This window comes from Magallana gigas, chromosome 2, assembly GCF_963853765.1.
Source record: "Magallana gigas chromosome 2, xbMagGiga1.1, whole genome shotgun sequence".
Lineage (NCBI taxonomy): Eukaryota > Metazoa > Mollusca > Bivalvia > Ostreida > Ostreidae > Magallana > Magallana gigas.
The window spans coordinates 43,656,244-43,667,880 of NC_088854.1; the positions used below are offsets into that span (position 1 = coordinate 43,656,244).

General features: G+C 31.9%; 1 protein-coding gene and 1 long non-coding RNA gene across 2 annotated transcripts in view; both read left to right on the plus strand.

Annotated features, from left to right (window-relative positions):
- Positions 1-408: 408 nt before the first annotated feature.
- LOC117681334 (uncharacterized) overlaps positions 409-11,637 on the plus strand; it is a 27,469-nt gene continuing 16,240 nt past the window's right edge. Inside the window, exon 1 of the mRNA XM_034445337.2 lies at positions 409-554. Coding sequence (XP_034301228.2) covers positions 521-554 — 34 coding nt within the window. The 5' untranslated portion in view covers positions 409-520. The remainder of the gene's footprint in view (positions 555-11,637) is intronic.
- LOC136273036 (uncharacterized) lies at positions 3,899-5,337 on the plus strand. The gene is made up of 3 exons (XR_010711159.1): positions 3,899-4,225; positions 4,339-4,472; positions 4,691-5,337. It is a non-coding gene; the product is annotated as an uncharacterized lncRNA (long non-coding RNA).

An 11,637-nucleotide genomic window follows, 5' to 3' on the forward strand; every position in this document is an offset into this window, starting at 1 on the left:
AAATAGACTATGAAAAAAAATATGGAGCCCAGACCCACTCTTTAAAAGAAAAGGCATTGAAGTTCTAAAAATGACACTATTTTGAGGTTTTGACACGCATACGCCAGTTTAAATCAACCTATTCTAAATATTTAACATATTTAAAGGTTATAAATCGATGTTATGGTAAATATACATTGTTTTCAATAATTTAGAAAGAAATTATGAGATTTGTTCATATTTTAATTTTATAATATCTAATCTATCCCCATATATGCAGTTTACACGCTTTATTCACTCATCTTCTTTCTTGATATGTGTTTTTACCAAAACTTTTTAAAAATACACCTGCATAATGCAATAAATAAATCGGACTCGGAATTCATGGTGCATGTGTTGACACTTTACCATGGGGATAACAATAAAAAAGAAACTGTCATGAGGCTCCATAGAGGAGAGGGCGTGCCGGAATGTTGTTTTAATTAAAACAGATCCACCTTTTTAATTTAATGCTTGATATTGGGGATTAAAGCCTGTTGAAATGTTTTCGTCCAACACACCAGCTCCAAAAACAGGTAGATATATAAACATGTATATATATATGCAGATTTTGTCAAGTTTTACGTAAGTTTTATTTCCCCTACATTAAGTAAATGTACATAAATACCTTTTTCACACCTTTTAGATGATTACATACATTAATATCAGTGAAGGAGACGCGATTTTTATTGATTGTAATGGTTTTGAGATATTAAAATAATCGAAGTAATTACTAAAGGATATGTTCAATCTGTGAGAGAAAGAACTCATAGAGGCCCGAAGGGCCGAGATAAGTTTCTATCAAAATGGATTAGCTTGATGCTAATATACGAATTATAAAACATTACCTTCTTTGTATTAAGAATGGACAGTAACACCTGCAATGCTGATGAATACATATTTTTTTTTTTAATTTTGTCAATTGATCAATAAAACCAGTCTTGCGTAGAACTTTCTGCATGCGTGTTGTTTACTTAATGGACATTTGTAGGTACCGGTGTATGTGCAAGAGGTCTGTAAAGCTGAGCTGTGAAAATTTCATATTCATTCACCATTAATTTAACAATGGTGGCCGGGAATGCTGTGCCAAATTTTGAAATGACTTACAATAAATTATTTGATGAAATTATTAATTAAGCCAACAAAAACAAAGAATGCAACTGACAGGCTCAGATGCAGAAATTTTCCAGGGGTGTGGATGAGTCTGACGGTCAAGGTGTTTTATGAACTTTTTCCAAGGAAAATGTAGTCTGGATGATCAGATATTTAGCTCTTAGATATGTATATGAAGAATGTGATTTTCATAAAGTGCAGTGAAATATGTCTCAATCAACGTTTCGACCACATTAATCAACAAAAATGAGCTAACATAGTTTCACAGTTGATAGATTTGCTTTATTGGCTATTAGCTATACATGTAGTTTACGAACCGCAAGTCATAGTTTACTATTAGTTTTCGTCAGTAAAACTATATTTAACGGTTTTAAATTATAGTTATGAATTATAATCTTAGTTTAACTGTCTCCAAATAACGTTAACAATAGATTTTGCTGATAAATGAAGATTTACATCTGTAAACTATAATTTACATTTGTTAACTATAGTTAAGAGTTGTTAGTCATGTAGTTTCACAGTCGTGAAACTATATTTATCACATACACTATGTTTTAGAATCGCAAATGGTTGTTATCAAATTGTTTAACACTTCTGAAACATATAGATGATCGCGTTAAATATGGTTTGTAGATGTAAAATATAAATTAATGTCATTAACTGTAGTTTTCTGATCATAAACTGTAGTTTACAACCGTTAAATAAACCTAGTTTTTCGACTGTGAAACAATATTTGGCTTATTGTTGTGAATTGACGTGCCGTACATTTTTTTTTTATTCCGGTCATGTTTATGACGAACCATTTGTGGTAATAATTTGCAATATCTGAGAAGAAATTGATTACTCATAATAAACGGTAATAAATACATGTATAGAGCTCCCCCCCCCCCCCCCCCCCAGAAAGTCTTAACTTAATTTTAGAGAGGGGGGGGGGGTCAAGGAGTGGAAATTTATTGCCCCCTCCGTCCCCAAACACCATAGGTTTGAAGTTTATGAATACCGTTAGAATTAACGATCTTTAACATTCTAACTCTCTACTTCTAAATATCAAGCGGGATCCCGGGCGAAATAATATACTGATTAGAAATGCAAATGAAAATTTTGAATTTGATTGACGGGGTTTTAAATCAGGGGTAAGTGGGTACCATAATCGATTATGTAGTAAAGACGTATGTTTATAGTTAGTTTAAAATATTTCCGGATGTTGAACATATGCTATTCATTACTTTATCGTATATCGAGTGCGCTATTGTGGAATACACAGAAAATTTTACGCACAGTAATGAATATTGCAAATAAAGAGATGAATAAGATTTAAAAAAAGACAATTAAGGATGACGTTTACTCAGAATGAAAAAAAATTCCACCGATGATAATGAAAAACCAACTATTGTGTGTTATAGACCTTACACGGAAGTGTTATTCTTCACTTTCAAAAAAGTAGGTCAATGACCTACTTTTTGAGTTAATGGCCATTGAATATTTTTTGAAAATTTAAGAAAAATCCATAAAAAAATTACACTATAATTGAGATTTTCTTAATTGTGAAAATAATACAAATTGCTTAACTCTTTAACAAATGAAATACAGTTTATGAATGGTAGTGACATTAAATGGATACAAAGCATTAAAGCTATACACGCTATAATTTGCGTCAATTTTGAATAAAGGGGAAAATGTATGTGTTTGATTACTAATAAAAGTTACCTTTATGCTGTTAATTATAATGCTCAATTCGAACACGTAACAAATATATCAAATATTAAACAATAAAAAATATTTATTTTCCTGCCAGGAAAGTAATGCCTCCTCGTGAATATCAATCTATCACGTGATATCGACAGCTAAATTTAGTCTATCATACCAAAACTGGTGAAGGGTCAACATCATAATTGTGATAGTTTCACAAAGGAAAGGATATTTTCAGTAAAGCATAAATTTGTCTGATATACGAGTAGATATGAATACTTCCTTTTAAAAAATGACGTAGACCTGTGTTTTTCCCCTATGTGCTATTTATAGATCCTAGAAGTGTTAATGCAGAAGTAAAGGTATCGTGAATGACAAACGTATTTTACTCATTATACATGTATGTATTTCAAATTAACAACTGTTAAGCATATTAAAAATCAAGTTGGATATTTAATTAGGCAAACAATACGACCACTTAGTTCTCCGCGGACATGCGCAATGAGGTCGGTTTCGATCTTCCTTCATCAAGTATATTTTTCTGGCAGGAAAATTAGCAATTAAAAATCTATATCTTTGTAACGAGATGGAATTCACCATTGTCACGGTGGCGGACCACGTGATACGCGTATGATCAATTCCACGTAAAAATGGCGATTTTGAGTTGCACCTGAGGGAAAAATTGAACGGTAAGTAACACTTTCCTGTACGTTTTTAAACGTTTTACCTTCACCAAAGTGTAATAATTTTAGCAATGGATACTTTGTTATTCTCAGAATATCGTAGTTTTGCGCGTACTGCTAGAACATTCGTGCACAATCTCCGGCTCGATCAACATTTCACGGGATAGTATCCACGATCATAACCTGATTGACAATTTATTTCCAATTAATCGTATTCAAGGTGTTTAATAACGTGAAAAGTACACATACTTTATCCTCTTTGGAGTGGAGATGCTCAATATATTTAGAATTTGAATGCATGATATGAAAAACACGTACAAAGTTAGTTTGTTTAATATGATAGGTAACCACGATACGAAATAGTAAAGATCAGTTCCACGGTCGATTTAAAATAATGAACGTTTTTCTTTTTCAGACCCTGAAATAAGAAAGAAGTCAAACCTATCATTAAATAGACCTAAAAGGGGCAGTGGCGGACATACGCATGTTAGTTGTGGGAAGCAATTATAGTTTCCTGTATAAATGCAAAAACATGGCTGTATTCTTTTTGTCATGGAGGTACTTTCAATGTTAGAGCAATTTTGCAGTATGGTTGGGGAAATATTTTTCTCTGAGCTGACCATGAATGATATGAGAGGACAGGGAACAGTTTCTTGTCAAGAGTTTGGCCAATTCATCGGAAATACAGTAGTACAAGTTCAGATACGATTAGATCCAGAAAGGTAAGCTTGAAATATCAATATCGATTATCCTAAGAGTAACATTTTATTTTTCGGTGACACAATACGCACTTGTGTTTTATCTTTTTGAATAATTTATCTAGCATACCTTTCAGGAAATATTCTTATCGTACTAAGCGGGATATAGTCTACAATTTGGTTGAAATACTGACTCTGTAGATCAGATGGAAAGCATTCAAGACCCCAGTAGAAACAATTTGCATGAAATGCCAACAGATATTACATTCAGGTAGGTATCTCAGTTATCACAGATTCTAAAAGTCATAGTTTTTTGCAATAATCAATTTGATATTGAGACCATTTTCTTCAAGATTCACCGTATTTTTTAAATGAAAAACCGTTGTTATTTTATCTCATTTATAATAACAGTCTAATAGTGTCATATCTTAAATTAAACTTCAGGTTTCTTTTTTTAAAATTTTATAAATAGTTTCACTTTGATTTCAGAGATCATCATTTTTATACACAACTTCGGAAACGCGTTTTTGGAAAGAGTAAGGAACAGTTCTGAGAGCGAAATTCGTTACAGAAGGGATCTCTGGGTGTTCGCTGGGGAAAAGCACGTTGTGATAAACCAAACATCTTACCGACTGTCAAAATGGGATTATTGTAATTTCATGTTGCATGTATAAAATTGCACAAATTCATCTATTGTAAAATATGAGTCTATAATAAATTGCTACAAACTTTATTGTAGAATACCATTGAAAATTTCAAACAGAACAGGTAAAATCTGTATGTAAATACTGTAGTTTCCTTATTTTACGCGAGTACTTAATTCCGCGATTCTACGGTTTAGCATCAAATCGTGAGTATGTAAAATCGCGAATGCGGAATTTTTTCATATTCCAAATAGTTTACATCTGTACAAAAATTAAAGAGAGATTTTAAAATCCGCAAGATGTGCTTATCGCGATTTTACGCGGATATTAATTTCTCGCGTTTAATTAGGAATTTACAGTAAACAAATCTAATTGCAAGTTATAACAAAAGTTTACATCTCCATTTATTTTAATGAAGAGCTTATATTCCGATCAATAAAAGAACAAAATGTCAAAATCGGACAAATTTGCACATTCTTTTATGTTGATATAGGTTTGTTTGATGCCTAAACGATCTACCAAAAGGGCATCTGTGAATTTTTTCGCCAGTATGGGTTGTCATATGATCCTTATGCTCTTGGTTTTTTTTTTGGCCACAGCCAACAAATATTACATGTAAACTGGGGGTCTCCATGGCTTTTCATGTGTCGATTCAAATCTGCTTTTATTCAAACTTTTCCACAGTAATCTCATGCAAATGTTTTTTCTTCATCATGCACTGCACATCTGTGAAGTTTAAAAGAAAACACACATTACGATAGAAAATGATAGATATAAACGTTTAATATTCATCCATAAATTATTATGAATGTCCCAAGCGACATTCAGTAGGATAGCAACGCCAGCGCTGTGCCCACACCTAACCTCTCATGCTAGAACTAAATTTCTCTCTCTCTCTCTCTCTCTCTCTCTCTCTCTCTCTCTCTCTCTCTCTCTCTCTCATAAACAAGAGAACAAACTGACGACTCTGTAACAAAAACACACTTACTTCATAATAAAAATTAGATTTACATAGTTGTACACATTATTTCAATGTTTTAAGTCAAATATCGGCACAAAATATTCTTATCTATGTCTTCTAAGATTAGCTTTGCTGTAAAACCTCTTGGAGCAACACATGTGTGGTGCCTTCCCTACATGTCCCTTTTCATGATCATGTTAAGCAGATCTACTCTTGAATTCTTTTCCAAAAACTTGCAGAGTCAATTATCCATTGTAACCTTCAAAATATATAAACAAGCACAATTCTGACATATATTTTAAATCGGTCGTGGAACTGATCTTTACTATTTCGTATCGTGGTTACCTATCATATTAAACAAACTAACTTTGTACGTGTTTTTCATATCATGCATTTAAATTCTAAATATATTGAGCATCTCCACTCCAAAGAGGATAAAGTATGTGTACTTTTCACGTTATTAAACACCTTGAATACGATTGAATTGGAAATAAATTGTCAATCAGGTTATGATCGTGGATACTATCCCGTGAAATGTTGATCGAGCCGGAGATTGTGCACGAATGTTCTAGCAGTACGCGCAAAACTACGATATTCTGAGAATAACAAAGTATCTATTGCTGAAATTATTACACTTTGGTGAAGGTAAAACGATTAAAAACGTACAGGAAAGTGTTACTTACCGTTCAAATTTTCCCTCAGGTGCAACTCAAAATCGCCATTTTTACGTGGAATTGATCATACGCGTATCACGTGGTCCGCCACCGTGATTGTAATTTACAGATAAAGGATAACTTTTATAAGTAGACAAACACGTGCGTTTTCTACGAAAGCCGAATAGGGCCACATAAAAAAATATTTTTATCTCGTAATTACGAGAAAAGATCTCGTTATTACGAGTAAATTATCTCGTTATTACGAGAAAAGATCTCGTAATAACCAGAAAAGATCTCGTTATTACGAGTAAATTATCTCGTTATTACGAGAAAAGATCTCGTTATTACGAGTAAATTATCTCGTAATTACGAGAAAAGATCTCGTTATTACGAGTTAATTATCTCGTAATTACGAGAAAAGATCTATTTAAAATATCAAATTTTTTTAAGCCCTTCTAATATAAAAGATAAAAAAAAAAAACCAGTTTACAATTACTTGCAGTAAAACGACAAGTTATATTAAAACAACTGACGCTTGATGTTTTATTAGTAACATCGTAATACCCTGAAAATTAAAAACCCCGAAGCATGTAATATAAATCGAAAATTATCTTTATTAATGTTTTCGAGGAATTACAACTTCGTTTAATTCAATGTAAATTCAAACCATTTTTAAAAATCGAATATCGCACATATGCAAGAAATTAATTTTAAAAAAATGTCTCCTGCAAGAAAAAGTTGAAGGGGGGGGTAGCCCCCTGCCCCCCCCTGCCCCCCCCCCTTCCTCTACGTGCCTGTTGCACAAACGGAAGGACAGAAGATATGCGACGTGATAAGATAAACATATTTAATATAAAATTTCTTCAAACGGTCTCAAAACATTTTCAGTTATAAATTCAGAACACAGAGTTATGCATATATCTTGTCAGGCCTTAATTGTAATTTATTAACCAAAATTAATTCTATGTATTCCATTTCACAATACAATTTTCAGCACTGTCTATATCTAAGCAATAAAATGCTTTGTATGGTGATCTTTAAAGGTGGTATGATATGAAGGTGGCGAAATTGCTGGAAAAAATTTACAAAACCCGCTTTATCGGGTTATGTAAATTTTATTTTCTCCCTCAATTTATCGAAATATAAAACATATCTTTTTAGGATTGGTGTGTTCGCTACGAATCGCATTTAATATTCATTCAACATACACATAAACGACAACACAAAAAGAACAGTTCTTTATTAGTTAATCTCAAAAAACATGTTTGGGTCAAGACGGGTAGGGAAAACCAAAGACACAACCTGTACTGCTTTGTGACGAACGTCGCATTAATCGAATATTTCCCGACAAATCTATTTACACTCAGCGCGAAAGCGCTCGTGCAGGAAATAACTAGTTTTGTACTAAACCAGATAATATGGACACTATGATATAAATTCCTTGCATGTTAACATAATTATCAGTCATGTTGAAATAAATATCTTGCATGTTAACATATTAATTTGCATGTTCACATAAGTAAGTCGCATGGCAACATAAATAAGTCGCACGTTGACAAAATTATGTTGCATCTTGCATCTATGGTGTCTGATACGTACGGAAACGTATAACCGCCTCTTGATGTTGTGTTAAAGCTCTAAACGGCAAATTAAAATTAGTGTCATCTTCCTATAAAATGTATATATTATCAAAATTATGTCGACTTGTACAAAGAAAAAACATACAAATCGAAATATTTTGGATGATTTAACCGCTCATTTCAAGCTTTGTTGACTTTGATTAAGTCAACATATTATTTTGCGTAATAATTTTGTCGCATTTATATATAAATGCGTGGAAATTTTCTCGCTATCTTTTATATTGAAAATGTATTATGTTGAAATTGTATAATTTGTGGAGCTTTCGCGTCCATGTTTTGATGACTTCTTGTCTGTTTACAAGGAATGCCAACTTAAGTATGTCTAATTAATGTCAATTATAAACACAATAATGTAAAGCAGTAAACGTAATAGCTAACTGCAAAGCTCTATAAGCGTGAGAAACAGGAGCGTGGCACATTCTTTAGTAATAAAAAAACAACAGCTTTAAAGTGTAAATAAACGAGTGCAAAGATAAAACAAATATGATACAACAAAGATTTAAACAGGGTTTTTTTTATTATTTCAGTAAATACTTTAATCAATACATGATTTTAGTTAAACTAAATTTGTAATACAAAACGAAGAAACTTTTTGTAGATTTTAATTAGGTTTCAAATAATTCATGTATAAATGTATACATGAAGAGTTTTATATATACCCAATTAATGATGATTCTACATAATTCGAAGTGCTTTTGAAAGATTTAATATAAAATTACTGAGAAAAATATGCATTTCCGAATGCTCTACATACTTCTTAAAGTTCAATTTTAAAGTAAAAAAAAAAGAAAGACTAAACCCTAAACCTTTAAGTTGTGAACCTTAATGGCTGAGATTATTTGATGGTAACGAAAAAGGATATAACAAATCCCAAAGAATGCAGTTTTTGAAATGTTAAATGAATAGTACCTGAAATAAAAAATGTTTTTTTAAACTAAAATAAGTTAAATTCAGTCTGTATATATGGTCTTAACCAGAGCTTAAACTCTAAAGCATCTAGGTAGTTTACCATCCCTTCACCATATCATGACATTCTATCGGTAAACTAATTATTCTAGTCGTTCAAATTTTAGTGAAAATTCCTCTCTAACTTAGATAAGTCGCCAAGGGGAATTCGCCAAACACAATTATGTTGCAATAAATTATACGACATTTAATTTTGGCGGCATAGTTTTTACACATTATTTTAGTGCGACATTGCGGAATTCAACTTCAACAGATTAAAGTGCTTAAGACGTCAAAAACATGTCGAAATGGTGTCACTAAATAAATTTTGTTGTCATAAATAAATAGCTAAACCTTAAAAAAAATCATATATGACAATGTATTTATGTGAATATATCGCGTTCTAACGCAACAATGAGAGGCGGTTAAATACGGAAACGTTTAACCGCATCAATATATACATTTTATAGGAAGATGACACTAATTTTAATTTGCCGTTTAGAGCTTAAACACAACATCAAGAGGCGGTTATACGTTTCCGTAGTTAAACTTAAAAGATGACTATGCCGACTTGTCAGATCATTATGTCCACTTGTCAGAAAATATTATTTCAACTGGATGGCACAAATTTGGCGTGGAAAGATTATAGTGTTAAAGAAGTGACAAGTCAACATAATTATCTGACAAGTCGACATCAAGATCTGACAAGTCGACATAATTATCTGATAAGTGGTGGCATATCAGTCAACACATGAAAAAATTTCAAAGTGCGTTGATATCGTTACTATTAACACCCTTAGAAAAAAATGTTCAGGGTTTAGTCAACATAATATTTATGGAATAAGGAATCATTCTTTGAGTATTATGAGGTGATAATTTCGGTCGGGGCGTGGTTAAATCCAATATTTTAATTATAAGTTCATTTATTTTCACCCATAACATATAATGTTACATGGAGTGCAGAAAAATCATATAAAAAGTATAAGAAAAGCAGGATTTACAAAAGAGAAACAGAAAAAAGTAGATTAAGTTTTTATGGTTGTTACGTAGGATGATCGACCAAATCAAATATTTTTTTCTAATTAAGGTACACATTTTCATAAGAATTACACGACTTGAAGATGACATAAGTGCTCTAATTTTAAGGTCTTTGGGTTTTTAAGAAAATAATTACTAAACAATTTTTTCCTACATGTAACAATGCACTACATTCTAAAACATAATGAAATCCATCGCCAATTTGATTGGTTTCACATAAGCCGCATGCACTTGCGGTCTTCTTCCAATTTCCATAAAGAGGTGATGGTTTGTAGTTCTATATTTAACAAATAAGTTTCTTAATTTTCGTGGTTGTAGTTTAAATAGTTTTCACAACAAAAATTAAATTTAAAAATACGATATAAAGCACCCTTTGACGAGCTATCTAGTTCACTATTCCATTTTGTGGACAAATTTATCTTTAAGATTTTTTTGACAATATTTTCTTACCATTTTACGTTAACAGGATTTTGCTGGTGCCATACAAAGGATAAGCTACAGCTATCAAGAATGCATTTTATACAAACTAGCCACTTACTATGAATTTCACCTCTAGTGTAACAATTGTAAAGATACATATAAATAGTTTTACATAACTTATTCTGCTGGCATAAAATCATCTTTGCCCAAAATCCAATCATTCTCGTATAAATTGTTATATATAATGGAAAACGACCTGTCTCCCCTGGAGGTACTACTTTTCAAGTTAAGTATGTGTTTAAGATTCAATATTTTCGTAACCCTACATTTCACAAGAGTATAGTAAAACTGGCAAAATAACCTTGTCAAATAGGTCTAATTGAATATCAAAGGACATGTCAAAAATTCTAATTTTTCTAATTATATCATACAAAGCTTTTTGGAATTGAGTACACAAGTGTTTCTTGGCTTTACAAAAAGAGCCAGATCGGGAAAATGATATTCCTAGGTAGTTATACACTTTAACTACTTCTAATTTATCATTATTGTTCATAAATGAGCATTTAGGAGCAGGTCCTTTGGAGAATATCATTACTTTGGGGGTTTTTTCACATTAACTGTAAGTTTCCAGTATTTACAATATATACAAAATTCGTCCAGCGCGTAAATCTTGGGCTGACTCTGTTAGTATGACAGTGTCGTTATCATAAAATAAAATAAAAAGTTTACTGTAAACAAGCAATTCTTCTATATCGTTTGTGATACTACTTAAAGGGCATTAAACACGATTTGACTTAAAATTTTCAAATTTATTTTTCCATTTTCAATGTTTATAACGATAATATGTCAAAATTTGAAAGTCAAATATCGTTATAGGCAAGATACGGAGTTAATAATTCTTTGTTTTGTAAACAAAGCTCGAATATTGTCATTTTCGGGAGTTGATTTTAATCAACTCTCCTATGCACTTACTCGAGCAAACCGAAAGTGAAACAGTGTTTGGACCTATGCACAAACCAATACCGCTGACAACACTTAGTTCTTCAAAATAATCGATGAATTCGATGCAATGTAAGTCGTATGTATTCCTCCGCTAGAATTCAATGTAGTCTCGTTTAACCAGACGCTCGGC